The sequence below is a fragment of the Somniosus microcephalus genome, chromosome 6, assembly GCF_052327205.1.
Source record: "Somniosus microcephalus isolate GS21.2 chromosome 6, FLI_Smic_1.0, whole genome shotgun sequence".
In the NCBI taxonomy this organism is placed as follows: Eukaryota; Metazoa; Chordata; class Chondrichthyes; order Squaliformes; family Somniosidae; genus Somniosus; species Somniosus microcephalus.
The window spans coordinates 240118825-240138867 of record NC_140992.1 but is presented as its reverse complement, the minus strand read 5'-3'; the positions used below and the strand labels follow the sequence as shown (position 1 = coordinate 240138867).

The following is a 20043-nucleotide window of genomic DNA, read 5'->3' as shown; positions in this document are numbered from 1 at the left end:
CTGGGAGTCTCTGTGGGAAGCCCAGGCCTCATTTACATCCACCAACCAGTTGCCCTCCCGAAATGGGCATAGTCAGCTGGGCCAGCTGAAGATTGGGTGGCCTGGAAGCCTCGGGTAAGTCACAGGAAGGAAGGGTGGAGGGTATGTCAGGGTTTCTGAGTGGGCCAACGCTTTCTGGCCCCACAAAGATCAGCTGAAATCGTACCTTTTAAGGCCTCCGCCTCTTGCCGACAGTATGTCATTAAAATGCCATCGGGGTCCTATGTATATCATAAGGATCCCAATTAGCATACATTAATGGTGTCCCTGCCTGCCTGACCTTAGCTGTCAGCAAAACCAGCATGCAGGTCAGGAATGGAGCAGCAAATAGAGCTGTTCCATTTTAACTCCCTTTCCACCAGTATAACGTGCATATACCAGTATAACCTCAACACATTGCCTTTTAATCCAAGGAATTTGACTTGCAGTTGAAGATAGGCATAACTGATGGCACTTCTGCACATTCTGGGGCACATTGGAAGAAAAAAAAAAGACTTGCATTTATATAGCGCCTTTCTCAACCTCAGGGTGTCCCAAAGCGCTTTACAGCCAATGAAGTACTTTTGGAGTGTAGTCACTGTTGTAATGTGGGAAACACGGCAGCCAATTTGTGCACAGCAAGCTCCCACAAATAGCAATGTGATAATGACCAGATAATCTGTTTTTGTTATGTTGATGGAGGGATAAATATTGGCCAGGACACTGGGGAGAACTCCCCTGCACTTCTTCAAAATAGTGCCATGGGATCTTTTACGTCCACCTGAGAGAGCAGACGGGGCCTCGTTTTAACGTCTCATCTGAAAGACGGCACCTCTGACGGTGCTGCACTTCCTCAGTACTGCACTGGTGTCAGCCTAGATTTTTGTGCTCAGGTCTCTGGAGTGGGACTTGAACCCACAACCTTCTGAATCAGAAGCGAGCGTGCTACCAACTGAGCCACAGCTGACACCGAATATAGGACATTGCTTCAACTTCTGGTATTCCACTCAAGCCAACATAACATTGCTCATGATCTTGGGGTCGATCTTGGTGGTAGCAAGATAATTATGGCCAGTTTGGATCTGGAGTTTTGCACCACACTTATGCCACTACAATTGTAAGTCCAGCATGAAAATCCTAGTATAACTGCCCATTAGAAAATGATTTACGGATTGAGTCATGTAGATTTTAAATTGTTACTACGTCATCGTATTCACATTGAAGCTTGGTACCTAGGAATAGGCTGATACCAAAATGGATTGGTTGAGTGTGATCTGGTATGTTGACGTGCAGCACTGTTGCTATCAAATGCTATCATTTGTTTACAAATTAGAAACAGAACTTTTAACACAGGAGGAGCCATTTGGTCTATTTTGATCTTTGAAAATGCATTTTTCCATAATTTGACAGAAAAATTCAGCTTTTTTGAGACTAAAAAAATTGCATTTTAACAAAAGAACTTGTGAATAGGAAGGCAAAGTCTAATGTTGAACCATGAAATAATATGAGGGTTAAATCCATTATCGCAGGACACAGTAGAACCAATCCTATGTTGCCAGTCTCGAAGTTGGACAAAAAAGCCCGACCGGATGTTGAACAGTGTGAGAATTGTGCCCACCTGACCTGTAGTGCACTGATCCTGTGCATACATCTGGATTTTTCACGTTTGAATAAATACTCAAATTGGTGTGGTAATAACTAACTGTTTTTTTTTATTTACAGACCCTATAGAACATTCCGTCAAAGAATAACAAAACAATACAAGAGAAGTGTAATTGCAATAATGTGCTTACTTTCATCAGGGGGCCATCTAGTGTTCAGTTAACAATATGCAAGTACCATACATATAGGGGTAAGCCTAATTTTAATACTGGGGTGAATCCCTATCTGACCCATGTGATTGGAAACTTGTTCATTGGTGCAAAGGAAATTGCGTACTGCTGCAGGATTTAAAGTCTTGAAGTGGCTTAAAGGGGCAGGCCTGGACCATCTACCCTACAATATATGTGCTAATACTAGTCTGGACTTGTGGCTTTTATAGTCTAACAGAACACAGTACAAATCTCAGTGATGCACATGACAAGTAGCTGGATATATAAATCATTACTTCTGTAGTTTGGGATACTATTGACTATATTTAGTGAGGTCTGAAAATTGCCTTTGCATATTTACTTGTGTGCCCCTGTAACAGTTTCAAATAACCTGCATATATTAACTAAATAATCAACTTCAAAACTTGTGGCAACCTCCAGTGTCAGTAATACAAAAATTGGTACTAAGCTCTGATGATATTCAGTTATCTATAACATATAATGGGTAAAATGTAAACCTAAGGTTAAAGAGCAGTACAGTTGGATGGGAACAACAGCTGTCATAACATTATTATAGAACATGTATCAGTGTTGATAAGCTAACTCAAGGCCAATATGATTGCAATTTAGAGTTGGAGAACGGAGATAGAGCATCAGCAGATGGGAAGGAAGAGAATAAATGAGAGAAACAAAAACATGAAGGCGAAATTGTGAAAAGAAAAAAAAACTTGGAAAGATAGAGAGGAAGGAAAGATGAAGTGAAAGGCAGAAAACAGAAAGAGAAAAGAGAGCAACATGATAAATAGATGAGAATAAGTAAAGAAATAATCATAGGGTCGGGAAGACATTCAGTGAAAGACAATGAGAGGAATCAGCTAAAGAGAAATAAGAGAGCTCTCCTCACTCAGTTTCTCTCTCTCTCTCTCTCACACACACACACACACACACACACACACACAGACAGAGGAGCATTAGAGTCTATTACATTAAATAATTTTATCACTGAAGAGATATAGATACACAAACAGATAGAGAGCAAAATGGCACCCACAGAAATAGGCTTCACTATGAACTGGTCACTAGTCTTGTTTTTAAACTGCACACATTTTAGAGCCAGCAATGTAAAGAATTTTAGAACAGAATTAATAGCATTTTGACAAACATACAAGGGGGAATTTTCTGACTTTGCCCTTTTGGTGGGAAGCCTATGCCATTGGTAATGTATGTTGGAAATTCGAATGCCATTGTGCATGGCTGTCCAACTATTGATTTGAAAATCATGTGCCGCACACACCCAAATTTCCGAAACGTGCTCCCGATGGGCAAGGCTTCCTACTAGGAGTGCAAAGTTGGAAAGTAACTTCTACAGGTTATCACTGTAACCCATTTTCCAAACATTAATAAAAATATCAATAATTTAACATTTTCCAAACAATAAAATATATAAAAAACACAGCACATTAATTCACACTTGTTTCCTGCTAGAATTAAACATGCTGAAAATATTTATTTAAGTGCACGTGCAAATATCATCTGCGAATTTACAGAAAGCTGCAAAGGCAAATTGGTCAAAAAGTCCAATATAAGTAGTTTTTAAGCATTCCTGCTTTGTGTAAAGTCAGCAAACTACTGTTGCAATATATACACAATGAATTGCTTTTAAGCGTAATGTGAGTTATTTAACTTTCCATATAAAGATTTTTAAAACGCAGTCAATACATGTATACAATACTGTAAAAAACCAGATGCATCTTTGGTTTATAATAACCAACATTTATATGATACTGAAAGGCACTTTTGCAACACACTTACAAATTAAGACTGCAAACATTTTTTTTTGAATACTAAAATAAATTTCTGAAATATGCATTGCACCCAAAAGTAAATTACCTAAATATTTTACAATATGATATAAAGATACAGAATAAAGCACCTTTGATCTAAAATTTGCAGGACAGCCATAACATACTCCAAATGTCTGCATCATAACTTCAGTGCATACATTATTTCTCCTTGATCAGGGAGTTCATCAATAACATCAAATATCTTTTCTTGCACCTGAGTTTGTATTCCAAATGAAATAAGCATACAATTTTAAGATTTACACATAAGATAAAATCAGTATACAAAATTTCAATTCAACATAACAGCATATTGTGTTTCCAACAGGTAAAGCGACTTTCCAATTGTTTTGCTTTGAGGAAGACGATATTCACATTACAAAAATAGCACCAATTACACTTTGAGTTGTTCAGAGCTGATGTAAAAGTCCACCCTTCTCATTAAGGAGCATATTTGCAACAACACTGTCTGTGTGTCTATGATATACTAACTCGGAATTTGGGGTTGTAGCGAATTTAAAGCTTCAGTACTTTTATTCAATTATATACACGAGGAGCACCAAAGTAATTATCAACTGTTTCACAGGGTAAAATGTGGGAGTGTTCAAACCTGTACATATAAAATGTGTCATAACAGTTATCTATCGATTCAACCTTTAGTTAATTGATTGATGCTGGTTTAATAAATTGCACCATTAAGAATTACTTCAAGATGGTATTTACATCTACAAGTTCACCCTCACCCAAAGTCTCACAGATTTTACAAAACCTTTCTATGGTGCTGCCTTTTCACAGATGCTGCCTGATCTGCTGCGTATTTCCAGATTTTTCTTTTTGTACTGGCTCGAGGCATGTTTTGATGGACTGAAGGAAATACTTTGGAAGAGAAAAGAAATGTTACAACACTTCTGTATAGTGCTGGTCACTGACGAAGACAAAGAAGAGGCTGGATACTTTTGTAATGTTTTGGCATAAAGAGATTTTTGGGGATTCAGCTTGGAGGAGAATGTGACCAACACTGGAGTTATGAGAAAGAATGGCCTGTATGGAGTTGCAGAGCAGGACACAGTGAGAAGATTATGATGGGTATTAATGGCAGACGATTGGTATTCTCAGTAGGTGATGGAAGGTCATAGTGGGACCAAGTATAGGATGGCCTGAATGAAAAATTGACAATGGTCAGACAGCCATAGAAGCTGACAGTGATGAGAGCAGGATGATCCAATGCAGATAATAGTTAGCCTGCTTACTTCAACTGACTGGATAGGGAAGGGAAACAAGGAGAAGAGAGAAAAGATTAGCAATTCTGTGAAATGAAATGTTGTATGATGCCTTACTTTAGCTTCTTACAAAGTTACATAGATTTTCAAAGACCTTGTACTCAATCAAAGTCACCATATTTTTACCATACTGTAAACTTTGTCAGCCATCTTTATGTCTGAGGATTTCCATTGTTCTTTTAAACACAGATCAATTTAAATCAAACACACATTATGTGGCCATTTTAACAAGTATGCCTCAAGTTGAAAAAAAATTACATTAAGATTCTAAGTATTTCAGTCTATGCAGAATAACCAAAAATGACATTGTTCCTTTAATGACACCCACAATGAAATCTACAGAAACAGAGAGATGTCAGTTGATGTTGCCCTTCTTCAAGTATTTCTGAAGATAAAACGGACAGTTTTAAGGATTGGCATTTTGAAGTAACACATTTTATCAGTACTTTTGTGATACTCTGATGTTTAAGGCAATTACCCATCCAAACTCAATCTGCCCAAAGCGATTAAATTTTCTCATTAGCAACATCAAAGGTATAATATGTACATGATAAAACAGGTGAATCAAAGTATGCTATTACAGACACAAAGTAAATTATTTCACAGAGACGTCTGTGCAAGGCCATTCCAGCTATATGCAGAAATAATGCTGCAGAAATCTAAGGCTTTGATGATTTTTTCCACAATTCTCTGGAAGCAGATCGGATTATCAAGACCCCCATAAGTCAGCTGCATTAATTCACTCTGAGGTGTCTTTTCTTAAAGGAATCTTGAAGCTGGTTATTTTTTGTCCAAATAATTGGCTGAGAAGATTACTTTGTGATTCTGCTGTCCGATAATTATGTGATTCAATAGGCTTTACACCTTGCATCAATCTGTGTTTTCTAATTGAACTGTTCACAGACTGAGCTCCTCCCTTTGAATAAAGCAGAGGTTTCGAGATTAACTCCTTCTTGTGCCTGAATTCCCCATTGAATGATCGCATTTCTGGTTGCTTAGGTGGACAGAAATTCATTCCATTTTTTTTAGATTGAGAACTGTTTGTCCACGGTTTTGCTCTGGAGGTCAGATGGCTGGCTGTTGTCTCATCTCTGGAAGTAGTAATACCCTGATTATCTTGTGGAATGTCAGATTTCCTCATGTAGTCAGTTCTCATCTGCTTTCTCTTTTTGCTCCCCTCGTCTACAGTTATCCTGTAGCTACTACTGTATTTGACACTAGAAGACTTGTGCTCCTTTCGCTTTTTCTGACTGAGTTTTGCCTCTAAATCTATAACCTGCTTCTCTGAAGGCTTATATTCACTGGAATTTTGCTTTGTCTTATCAATAGCTGCTATTTTGACATGGCTACTGTAAGGTACTTTCTGGAGGTCATTTGTTTGTTTAAAACTATCACATGATTCAGCTTGTTTTATCTTTTCTTTTGCTGAATGATTACTCTGGACAACATTGACATTTGGTTTAAATGCACATGTGTTCACTGAACTCACAGAAGATGTCATATTGTAGAGTTGACTGTGCACATCTGGTATGGGTGGAACGGCTAAATCATCTAAATGCAGGTCATTAGATAATGGATGACAAACAGCTGGGGAGAGACATGGTGGAGAAGTAGCAGTATTTGGTTGCGATTGCTCCAGTTCCACCAGAAGCTCAGAAAAGTCACCTACAATATCTGTACGTTTTGGTGTCAAATCATTTAGCTTTGGTGTTGTATCATTTACCACGTCTGGGAAGAAATCTGGAGGCCCATGCAAGGATCTTTCACAAATATTGTGCTCAAAATGAATGGAAGAAATAGTCGGACTATTATTTTCTGTATTTATTTCAATCAGACCATTGTGATTGGTCTTCTGTTTTTTATTGGGTGGCAAAGAAATACTTGAGTAAGACTGGGCTAGATTGTCCTGTGGATCAAGATTTCCATCCTGCAAAGGAACATGTGGTCTCATCACTCCTCTGAATTTATGGGTCTTACTACCCCCTGCCAGGTGCTTTTCCATATGCCTGTCATACTGTTCTTTTTTCGAAAAGGTGTAGTTACAAGTGCTGCAGATAAAAGACTTTTTTATGACATGCATAACATCAGCACACAGCTCACATGTATACAGTGTTGTATGTTTAACTTCAGGTTCTTCTATTACTCTGTGTTCGCCTTTAAGATGGGCTCTCAGCTCCTGCATTTCCAAATAGAAAATGGGACACTTATAACATAGATAAATTTTCTGCAAACTGTGAACAACTAAGTGTCTTTGAAGTTTAAAGGGTTTGGGAAATTGTTTCCCACAATGATGACAATCTCTTGAAGGGTCCTTGCAATCAGGATGGATGGAAGTGTTCTTCTGTGTTGGTTCAGTCTTCTGCATAAGCTCTGGATTTGAGGAAGTTGACAGTTTAAGTGCACTTGTAAAATTCAGTTTATTTTTAACACTTGTTTCACTTTGCTCTTTGATTTTCCAAGTTTGTTCTTGGTTTTCTTTTGGGACCTTGGTCTCTTTAATAAGAGACCTGGTCACTGAATCAGCTGTTTTTGTTGACTTCCCATGCTTTTTATTCAGGAGTGTGTTAAAGAAGTTTTTCATAGCGCTATCTTCACTAAAACAACTGGTCAATCCAATCACTGATTTTTGCACTTGCCCTTTCCGAGCAAACTGAGTGGCATGCTCACGCAAATGCTCATTGTACATCCAAACATCAGAGATTTCTTTCAGGCACATGCCACAGGTCCATATTCCTGCTTTATTTTTAGCATGCTTTTCCTTCAGGTGATCCCTCAGCTGTTCCCTTGAACTAAACTTCCGTTGAACACACATGTAACAAGTTGGGGGAGGGGAAGGATTATGTGAGAGTTTGTGAAAGTCGAGTTCTCCAAGAGTGAGAAACCACTGAAAGCAAACTTTACACTTGTACTGCTTATCTTTGGATTTGATACTGATGTCGCTACGGTTCTTTGCCATTTTCCCCTCCTCTGACCTAACCTTGGATAATTTTATGTTCTGGCTTGTCTCCTCACTCATACTGTTTGCAACATTCGAAACAGAAGATTTATTCCCAGGGGAATTAAATAGATGCCCATCTGGAAGTTCATAGCCTCGGTTCAAGGCTTGGATATCACTGACATCTAAACTTGCCAGAATGCACTGATCAGAGGCCAAACTATCATAAGGTTTTAACAGTTGGGAAGATAATGATTCTGATAGTTCCTGTTGACTCTGAATGATTGAAATACAATTCTGTGTGTCTGGCACTTTTTCTGAAGACACATCAAATGAGGTAATGTTACTGTTACCATGTGTTGAGATGCCTACTACTTCTTGAGGATTGCTCCATCCTGGAGAATTTAGAACATCATCAGACATTGTTTCTATTTTGCAGTTTTGATACAGTAACCCCATTATATTACTGCTATCATTTTCAGACATGTCTCTACTTTCTAGGACATTTTGACTTCTACATTCATGTGTGTCATCTCTAAGTCGTTTAAGTTCATCGCAGACAGAAAAACTTTTATTGGCCACTGTTTTGGCATTATGGCTTGTATGCAGCATGATGGTATCATCTATTGAAATGGTTTCGTAATGCCCTGATCTTTTGATGTTGTGAAGATCACCTCTACAGGACATAGGAACTTGTTCACTATCTTCCATCATAAAATCTGAAGAAAACATCCCAAATGTATGTGATTCTGTATCCACTTTACATTTTTTGCTTTTTTTTCTATAAACCCTTGGACATTTTTTTCTGACAATTGTGTTTTCTTCTGGAAATAATTGTGATAGTGTGCTGTTCATATTTGAAAGACGTTGTGATTCTGAATTTGGATGAATTGCCTCTAAAACAGGTAGTTCAAGATCAATAGAATATGGTTCATCCCAGGGTTTTGATGCTGTAATGTCCTGCATTTTATCAAAAGAGTTCTCATCGTTGCTCTTACCTGTTATTGTATCATGGTCCATTGCTTGAGGGCCCACCTCTGTTATTTTTAATGGAGAACCATTAACCTGGCTGGGCATTGAACTATTAAATACTGAAGGAATGACTTGATCAGAATGTTGGCATTCAATGTTCCTTTGCAATAAATTCATTTCTTTTTCACATGCCTCTTGCTCTACTTTTATACGGTTGTCATTCTGAATACTTTTATTCAAGCAACACTTTCCAGTACCATCAATCTGGGGTTCAAGCCCAGCATTCCACTCTTCCTTATATTGTCTTTCTTTCAATAAAACACTGAGTAAGTTACATTCTTTCTCTTCTACAATTACTGTTTCATTATTTGAAAACTTTTCTTGTGACGCCCATTCTTTTGATGTAATACACATTTTGCTTGTTATGCTTGTTGATAATGCATCTTCTGTCTGCTCTTGACTTACAGTACTGTCACATGATTCTGCCATTACCTGAAGCTGTAATAGAGGACAGGCCTCATTACCTTTTTCTCCACAAGTGACATTCATCTGCTGCCCAGATAGTGCAACTGATTGTACAAAGTCAGGACCAGTAATACCATCAAAAAATAGTTCTGGTTCATCTTTTCCAACCTTCCTACTCTTGTCTTTCGTGGGATTAGGCATGCTGTTGTTTTGTTTCTTTCCTTGCCTTGCATTGTTTTTTGTGCCTACTGAATGAGGCATTTGCTTTGTATTCTCACCTTTAGAATATCCAATGTTTTTTTTAGATTTTGATGTATTTAGCTTAGCAAATTGCTTTGCTTCAAATTTTTCTGTGCAAGCCGTTCCACCAGTATCCTGACCAGACTGTATGACACAAGGTTTAGCTTCTTCCTTTGTGCTGCCATAGTGGATTTCATCTGTGTTCACAGCTGCTTTGCTAAGATGTTGATTTTCTTTGCAATGTAAAACAATTTCATTTGATGTGAGTGTAGAACTATTTCCTTTGGTGTGTTTATCTCTTTTTAAGAAAAGTTGCTGGTCAGACTGCACAGTTTCCTTATTTACAGAATTAGCCAAAGAACATGGTGCTCCTTTATCCTCTGGGTGGGTTTTCTGTTTTGATGTACAACAGAAGATATTTTTTATGTCTCGTTTCCAAACTGAATTTGCTTCCTCGGTTTGAATACAGTTTGCTTGAATTATGTTTACTTTATTTTGACTTAATGTGTTTTCATCTTTTAAACGATGTTTGATAGCTTTATGTCTCACTAAGCCTTGTTTAGATCTGAAAGATGCTGAACATACATTGCACATTATGACCGTTTGTGGATGATGCTCTGTTGCTGATGTGGAAAATTCAACTAATTTCTGTGAATCTGTTCTTGAAGCATTTTCTGAAAATAAGTTGTTAGCCACCAAATCTAAACACTCACTGCTATGCAAATCGCTCAGTGTCTTGGACAACACTAAGCTGCTCAGTACATCATCTCTGCTCATACCATCTTTTTCACCATTCGCATCCCCTCCCAATATGTTCATTACTGGCTGTGATCTTTCTTCACTCAGATGAAATAAGCTTGAGTTCCCACAGACATCACTTTCTTTAACAACTTCATCTCTAAACTCTTCAGAAATCTCTGTTAATTGATTAGCAGTCTTGCCATCTGAGCACTCTTTTAATTGTTCAGCATTATCTGTAATCGCAGGTGCTTCATGCTTCTGTCGGTCGAAAGGTACACAACAAAGTTTATCGCCTTCATTCAAAGATTCTGAATTGATGAGCATGCTATCGTTGTCAGTGAATAAATTACCTTCCATCTGCTTAATGCCATTGGGAAACAATTCAACTTGTACATAGTTTTGTAAGTTTTCTTCAGGCTTTAAGGGTGCTTTCTCTGCATGACAGTCTATTTGGGCACTTGAATCATTACCTGATTTTCTTTTGGCAGAGATGTCACTATTATCACTGTTTGAGTATTTATGTAAGGTTTGCATGGAAATTGAATCAACAAGGGGTGAGCAATGCACACTTAAATCTGGAACATTCTGGGGAGGTGATGGTAGCTCAAGCAATTGGCCATGAAAAGAAGGGAGAACACTTTCATTGTAATGTGGGCATAAAATCTCAGTACAGGCACACTTGGAATGCTCTTCACTTTCAACTAAGGCACTTGAATCATTTGAAGGTGTACACAGATTATTGATTTCCAAATTTACACTGCAAGCTAGATGTGATGTGGGAGATTTAGTTAACATTTCAGATATAGTACAATCATTAGATTTGGTTTGCATGTAAATGGGCAGATTGGTGATCACTGATGCAGTTTGTTCAAAAAATCTATTATCACCTGTAGTATCTTCCCCAGAAAATGATCGATTGTCATTGTCAGCAGTATTTTTATCTGAATCCTTTGCTGTATAATCACTGGTTGTTACAGTGGTAGGCAATTCTTCATTTCTTGTAGACAATAGGATTGTATCATCAGAAATATTTTCTCCGATTGAGACAGCTTTTAAAGCAGAATGACCATCATGAACTTGCTTCTCTGCTAGTTTATATTCAAAGTCATGTTTAATTACATTTTCCTGAGCTTCAGTTATACAACTAATGGATGTTTTCTTTGTATTTTGAGAATTGTATGGCAGATGTAAAAACGACAATGATTCTTTACATCTATCATCCTTTGGTAGAAAACTGTCTTTAGAGCTGTTTGATAGTTTTTGCTGCTCACATTTGTCATTTTGCATAGGTGCAACATCAGAATAATTTCCTGGCATGCTGAGAGGCAGCTGTTCTGAAATGCTTTTCCTCCTGGAACAAACTGTGTCTATTTCAGAAGGTTGTGTCAAATTACAAACCCCAGGTAAAGTGTCACCTCTGCTGGTGTTTGCTAAATTCCCATCAACGGATGGCAATATTTCATTTGTACAGAGCTGAAATTTCGGCTTTTTCACTGGGTCAGTAATGCCTAACGTAGGTTTGCACTGAGCAATGTCATCTATGGCTAAATATTTTACCAGTTTTCCCTCATCACAGTTATTTTCACCAGCATATGACTGAGGCAGAGGACAGTGTGACTGATCAGGCTGCAAGTTTTTCACCAAAACATCCAAAAACTGTTTGCTTTTTTCTACTGATTGCCCTACAACGTCACTACTTAAAACAGCAGGAGTTACTTTTTCTGTTTTTTCTTGCCCTTTAAAAACCAGTGACACAGAGCTTTGATTGGAATTTTGCGAATTGTTTGTATTTTCAATGAAATGTTTCCCCTGCACTGTTGCTGGGTTTTCGGTCATCGCATTCAGTGATAACAAGCCACACTGGTCCTCTGTAAGGTCAGGTTTGCCAATAACACCATCTCTGGGTTCTGGAATTTTCTTTAAATGATGGGATCCAGGGATCTGTGATGTTAAAAGCTGAAGTGTAACAATAGAGTGTACTTCACTATTAGCACTTCTGTTGTGGGCGTTTTCAAATTCCCATGAACTAGAATTTTCTTTGACCTTTTCAGTCACTGTTTCAGCAGTGTTTTCAGACACACACGGCACACTTGGCAAACAGTCTCGAATCTTGGTACCTGCATCAACATCCAAGATCTGACATTCGCTTTTGCTTATGCCTTGTAAATACATATTTTTGTCTTTAGCATTAATGGCCATTTCTGTGTTGCGAGTGCTGTTGAAGACTTCTTCATTTTGCTCAGAACTGCTGTTACTGTTTGAAGACTGGTTTGTCAGAACATGTGGTACTGGGTAGCAAGGCATCATCATTAATTCTTCATTGCATCGTACTGTTCGGGCAACAAAGAGTTGCAGTTGCTGCAAGGGGTTTGCAGTTGAATCTTGGGAAACATCTATAGTTTTCTTTGCACTGCTATGTTGTTCAGTAGAGCTTGTTAAAACAAACAATGGATTAGCATTATCATTTGTCCTTTCTTTATGTTTTGTCAGTGGAGAACTTTCAGAAGAAGTAATTTGACTTGTAACGATCAGTGATGGTTCAGCTTCGTCAGATTCTGAGAGCAAGGCAGATATTTCAGTTTTGCTACTTGACTGGTTGCTGGTTATACTTTGCTGATTATGGTTTACAAATAGGTCCTCTTGCGAATCATCAGCATGAACAAAACTGAAATCATTTTCTGTACTACAGACAGTTGCTTTCACACAAGGTGAGGGCACACTGTTCCCAAATGTGAACAAAACTGCATCACGCTCATGCTCTGGCTGTTTCTCTGCAACATCACATTCAGAAGATCCATACTGAGGAGAGAGATTAAATAACTTGTCAAGGTTTGTGCTGCTACAATTACAGCAGTTTTCATTTTTGTTTAGGGCAGTAGATCCTTCTTCCCCATCTGGACTTTGTTCCAATGAATTTTTGCCTAATACAGTATCTGACATTATTGCAAGACTTGCAATTAGGTTTTCTGTATAATGCTGGTTTTCTAATTTTTCCTCTGCTTTTTCTGAGTAACTCCCAAGGGATTCACTACTTTCTTCTTGATTACTGTGTCTATGTTCATTTTCTTTTGTGCTTTCTGAGTCTTTTAGGCCCATCTGAAAGTGGGGTTGATTATCCTTAGGAGGAGAACCTGGATTTTCACAAACTTTATCAGGTGTTTGGAAATCTGGCTCAGCATCTAATGACACAAGCTGGAAAGAGCAGGCCCAAATGTCTTCATTATCTTCAATGCTCCCAACAGTTCTTCGGTCTGCAACTTTAGGGGGATTGGATACTTGATCAGTACAATATTCTGTTGTGTGCATATCAGTACTTCCACTGCTAAAGTGATTATTTGGAATATATATATTCTTTCTACTGCCATTATCTTGCCCTAGATGCAGAGATGTAAGCGGACTAGTTTGATCTTTTAAATTTACATTCATGTATTGTTCAGTGCTTACTTGGGCAACAGTAGTTTCATCATTTCTTCTAGGTGTCTGAAGCTGATTTTCCAACTCTGTCACTAACCTTTTTATTTCTAGATCATCATCTGATAAAGAAGCTGTGAAGGAACTATTTTGATCATTAACCTTTTCAGGCAAAAGGGGTGGAGTTTCAATCGGAGATGTTCCTGCTGTATGGGAAAATTTCTTATTCTGTGCTGGTTGTATGGAGAGATCCTCAAAATGTGAAATCTCCTCTGGTAAAACTGTGGTCATGTCTTGCAACAAATTCCAATCCTTGTGCTCTAGGAATGGTGGATATTGCAGATGATAGGTTGCTCTGTTGTCTTCTTGTTCTGCACTGCAAGAAAATGTATAATAGTTTTCTTTATTGACTAAAGTGTCTGTGTAGAGCTGACTATCAAAGCTTGATATTGGGATGTCTCCAAATATTCCTGCTGTATTAAAAGAAAGTGGAGACTTGATTTTGGTTTGGTATTTTTCTCTTGGATATGCATTTATGAACTTTTTGACATGATTCTTCTGTAAGTAATTGTCACTGCTTTCATTTTGACAGAAAAAAATCTCTTCCAGATGTGAAGAACCACCAGGCAGAGATTCTGAAAAAATATCTGAATGGTGCTGATTTTCTAAATCTTTGTGCCCACAGTAAATTTTATTCATGCCATTCTGAGCAGTATCATCATGAGCTTGAATATTAAACCCAGATGAATTATCACGAAAGCATCCAGCATTTGGCTCATAGACAACTGTGGATCCAACCAGACTGCCTTTCATTTTTTTGCTGATATCTGTTAATTCATCCTTCATGTCTGTAGTCAGCTCAGTAATATGTGTTGAACTGTTTTGACTTACACTGGCTGTAGGATATTCAACAATGCTGTCTTCACAAGAGGAGAAATTTTCCATAACCTTTTGATCAAATGTTAATTCAGTATTTGGTGCTGTAGTGGCAGCACTCATCATCGGAACATTTTTTTTAAAGGACTTGCTGGTCTGTGGTCTGTTTTCATCACAACCAAGCTCCATATGATCTGTGTTAGAACCTGCTGTGCACTGGTCCTCCACCTCCCTTTTTTGAGCTGTGTGAGACTCATCGTAATAACCCAAATGCATCAGGTTATGACTGGTTCTATGGGACCTTCTTCCCGAAAGTAAAAATTTTGCTGAACCAAATTTTTTTGTATTTCTTGAAAGGGCTGAATCGTGAATGGAACTGTCTTTTGCAGTCCGTGCTGGTTTACCTGTACACCCGCCTGTTACATTTATTGCTAAATGCATGGTATGATCAGCAATGGAAGTCAGAGTAGAATGCTTGCTTTCAGCAGTATTTTTGCCTTTCTCACTATCTGAGTCTGTTCGTTCAATGCTATTAGGGCTGTTGGCATTTTCACTTGAGCTACTGGTAATGTTGCTGTAATCACTGCTGGTAGAAGATCGGCTGCTTCTCCTTCTGAACCTACTGCAATAGTATCCCTTTGTTTGATTGCGACTCTCTATTTCCATGCTGCGTTCTGGAGTTTTTCTGATTTTAATATATCTCCAGGATTCTTCCGCCTTAACCCTTCCACAATTCGTTTTACGCTCCTTTGTGATGCTATATTTAGCCAGTCGATTTAAGCGTGGAGTTAGATACTTGCTGCTCAGAGGTTCTGTTTCTTGATCTGAATCTGAAATATAGTCATATTCTCCCAACTTATTGTGTTGAGGTGGCAGCAGCCGCTCAGTTACTAGAGAAAACTGCAAATTCTTGTTGCCTTTCACATGTAACTTGTGCAATTTGTTCTTCTGTTGCACAATCTTATGAATCAATTCCTTGCTCCAAGTTCTGCTACCTGACTTTCTTTTCTTAATATCCTTTACAACAGGTCTGCGCAACCTGGAGCTGCTATTCACAGTAAGAATCTCTAAAGGAGTTGGGCGAACTGAACCCCGCATATCAGAGTTACTTCTGTGCTTGTCTCTTTCAGAGTTCTTTCTCCCACTTCGTGCTGGCTGAGATAAAACCTCACTTATTCTGCGCTGAAGTGTTGCATCAGTACTAAGCTTTCTTCCTCCTCTTAGCTTCCCGATTTTTGCACTAGGTTTGCTGTACTTTAAGGGATCAAAAGTAGTATCATGAGAGAAACTTTTAATATTGAATTTATCCACCCTTTTGGAATATGACCTAGACGAAAGAGCTGTTGCTGAGTATTTTTCCTCACTTTTCCTGTTAGGGTGCTTCTTTCTCTCCTTTCTCTGTCTGTTTCTATCATCTTTCCCATTGTTATGTATAATCTTCATTTGTGCAGCTTGTTTATCTTCTGTTTCTGTAAGCTTGGTAATAATTTTGTTTTCTAGTGGTATACAGTCTTTGGTCTTAAATGCCAGCCCATTTCCTGCATTTTTTGCTGTAGGAAGCTCATCGTCTGCAAAGGCTTCTATGAAGCTGCTGTCAATTTCAGCATTATCAGATTGATAGTCAAGACCATTCAGAGTCTCATTGATTAAGCTATCGAGTTTTGCATCATCAATCTCTAAATCAGAAGCTGTTAGTGACATTGAACTGGATACTGTTCCACTAAAAATATTAAGTTTAAATGGGTCATCCTTTGGATCACCTGCAGCTTCGCTGTCTAATAATAAGTCACAAGGCTTGCTTAAGCAAAGTAAAGACTGATGTAGATCAACTCCACCTCGGGTTGAATGAAGAACTGCTGCTTTTGCTGATTCCACTTGGAACCTTCTACTCTCTATCATTCTGGGTGCTTCATGCAGCTCTGTGTGACAAGCTGAATGGAGTCCACAATACTGACGGTGATCAAGAAATGAAGCAACATTACTAAAATTTTGGTCACACTGTTTGCATGTAAGAAGCACATCAAGTTGGTCAAGATTTGCACTGCTCAGGGAATTAGCAAAAAGCTGCTGTTCTGAGAAGGATTGTGACTCAGTATCAAAGCTATTTGTGCATCCATTGCTGTCGGCATTCTGCTGTGAGAATGAGTTGTCCTGGATATATAACAGATGGTTGCCTTTGGTTCCCCTGGAACGATCAGCTGAGGAAAATGGGAATGTTCTGATGGGATCATAGTGATGGTGCAGAAGGTCAGCATTAATCTGTTCAGATGAACCAAAGTTTTTCCTTGCCTTAGTGTGGCAGTGTTGATGATAGAAATTGGGTGGTGTGGCTACAATGGGCACTTGACTTTCTTCTGAATTGGGGTTAAGAGGACTGTTGGCGCTGTACACAGTAGACACTGGAGAGAGAGATGAGCATGTGCTAGTAGATCCAGGGTTGAGAGCTGGTGAAGGTGGTGGAGACTGGTATGGAGAGGCTGACAAGCTAACTTTTGGCATTGATAATGTTATGTGACCACCACCTCTTGTAGATGCTGGTACAACTGGTTGGTTCAAGCCACAGAACGTGTTCGCATTTCTTGACTCACACAGTGAAGGATTACTATTGTCAAGACCATTCTGAAATGGAAAAGCAGTAGCTGTGTTGCAGTTTTGTCTACTCCCATCATTTCTAGCATTTTGAAGTTCTTCATTATGTACCTGGTTTTTGTTACGAAAAGCTGCTGGATTAGGTGTATTTTTCTGTGTTTTCTTACTTTCTTGCCACTCTGAGGTGCCAAGTGGAAAAGAAAGCTGTTGACTACTGAGTTGTCTAGAAAGTTCTATTCTATTTTGGTTTGGCATAGCAGATGTAAGGTGAATTTGCTGCCATGGCAACCTGGAAGCACCATTTCTTGGGACATGCTGCCTGTGGTCAGCATGTGACAAATTAGTAACAGATTGACATGGATATGAAAATTGGTTTGCAACTGATGAAGAGTAAGGTGCAGAATTCTGGTCTTTTGTAGGAAACATCTTGTTGCTTCCTTCCCAAACTCGTGGTACCCTGGACTGACTGTGGATTTTATTTGAAATGTTCTTGTCAAAAGGCACTAAACCATCAGGAACACTGCTGTTGGAAGGTCCACCGTAAACTTTGTCCTGAAAGTGCATTTGGGGTAAAGAACCATGAGTTATGTTTCTTCTCAGGGGTTTTCCCTGAGTGACCATTCTTTCAGTGCCTTGGTTATCTTTTAAAGATGAGCACCTTTTGTTCATAGATACAAATCCAACACCATTATTGTGCAAATTGAACATGTCTGATGAACAAACAGATTGGTTTTCTTGGAAAGTGCTCTGATTTTGCTCAATAGCACCAGCAGAAGATATAGCACCAGTAGAAGATGATATAGCACCAGAAGAAGATATAGCACCATTTTTATCATTTGGATGATCTGCTCTTCCTTTATAACGAGATAAAGGCGACTGATGTTGAGTAACTTGATTGGATGGACGCACAAACTGAGTTTGGTGGGAAGGCTGTGTGTAGCTTCTCCCATCTGATGAAGTACCATACCGACCATTGCTTAAAGTTTCCTCTTGTCCATCAGTTGAAAGCTGAAAGACAAAACCACTATGTGCTACCTGGCTGTTAGGCAGTGAAACATCTAAGTAATCTTGTTGAAAGTGGCATTGACTACTGTGGTCACTGTTGAATGGATCAGCAGCTGCCTCGTGCAATTGTGGGAGTGGATACTGAAATGGAATTGATCTAAAGCCCTGTGCATTAGGTTTATTGCTTTCTGCTGCTACAGGAAAAGTGCTCTGTTTGTGAGAGGACATTCCAAAGTTAGTACCTGCAAATGTCTTGTCTGGAGAATGCCAATCCACTGAAAAAGGAGAAATGTTAGAGTTATTTCTGTTTCCATGGAATTCCGGATATTGTAATTGGCCATTGGAGCTGGAGTTGTCTCTGGGAATATTAATATTTACTTGTGATTGTGCTTTTAATGCTTGGTGCTGGCATGTGACCACTGTAGCATGTGAGGTATAACTTGTGGAGGTATGGTTTGTAGACTCCTCCTGAAAACGTCTGTTGTAGGTGAGATCCTCTTGTTGGAGCTCTGCCTCTCTTTCAGGTATGCTGGGCACATTAAAACGATAGCTTCCTGTTATAAGTTCTCTGTTTCCTTCTAGTTTCTTTGTTGATGTAACCTTTTGTTGTGGATATGCTATTCCAATAGTGGGGTTGGATCGTGAGTTAACGATACTAAGTTTATAAAGATGATGTGGCCCTTTCCCATACCTTTTGTTTTTGTCTCTTCCTTTGTTTTTCCCAGTAGGTGACTGCGGACTGCTTTTGCCACTTGAACTGCTGGATGAAGACCATGTTCGTTCACTCGAAAACTTTGGTCTGTTCTGAAGAGACTTAAAGTCAATTCTTCCAGCTTGCTGTGGCCTAATTACAGCCTCTCTCTGGTTATAGCTTTCCTTGTTCTTTCTGTGGAGATGAGAATTATTCAAGGAACCATTATTCAGCACAGTCTTGCAGCTTTCGGATATGCTGTTGTTACTGCGGTTCAATTTTCCAGGATCTTTTTCACTGAAATGTTCAAAAACACCCTCCTTTTGCTGCTGTTTGGGATCAGTGTCCGAATCTTTAATTGCATAAACATGCTGTGCGTCTCCCGTCATGATATCAAAACCAAAAACAGGAGTTTGTTATTGTCTCAGTACCTCTGCACTAAATTACTCTAGCTTCCTTCAGAGGCATGGTCAATTATTCTTGATGAACAGTAACAACATTCTGCAAGCCAAATACGACTGAATCACTTTAAAACTCATCATAAAAGGAGATGGATATCTTTTAGGGACAAACTGCAGATCTTCCATCGTTACTGCCACATACGTCTGAAAGAGAAGAAAAACATGTACCATTTCAGTGCATGAAACATATGATGCATGATTAAGGTTCACATGGTTAACAGCAAGCAATTAGGAAAGCAAATGGTATGTTAGCCTTTATTACAAAAGGATTGGACTATAATAGTAAAGAAGTCTTGGTGTGACCACAGCTGGTGTACTGTGTACAGTTTTGGTCTCCTTACCTAAGGAAGGATATACTTGCTTTAGAGAGAGTGCAGCTAAGGTTCACCAGACTGATTCCTGGAATGAGGGGATTGTCCTATGAGGAGAGGTTGAGTAGACTAGGCCTATATTCTCTAGAGTTTAGAAGAATGAGAGATGATCTCATTGAATCATATAAAATTCTTAAGAGGCTTGGTGGGGTAGATGCTGGGAGGATGCTGTTTAGAACTAGGGGTCATAGACTCAGAATAAGGGGTTGGCCATTTAGATCTGAGATGAGGAGAAATTTCTTCACTCAAAGGGTTGTGAATCTTTGGAATTCTCTATCCCAGAGAACTGTGGCTGCTCAGTTGTTGAGTATATTCAAGACAGAGATCGATAGACTT

General features: G+C 38.8%; 1 protein-coding gene across 1 annotated transcript; it reads right to left on the bottom strand.

The window, feature by feature from the left end:
* Nucleotides 1-1701: 1701 nt before the first annotated feature.
* On the bottom strand, nt 1702-19441 carry znf469 (zinc finger protein 469). Its single transcript, XM_085991612.1, has one exon. It carries the CDS (start codon nt 19262-19264, stop codon nt 5690-5692), a length of 13575 nt encoding a protein of 4524 aa, XP_085847738.1. The 5' UTR covers nt 19265-19441; the 3' UTR covers nt 1702-5689.
* Between the last annotated feature and the right edge of the window lie 602 nt (nt 19442-20043).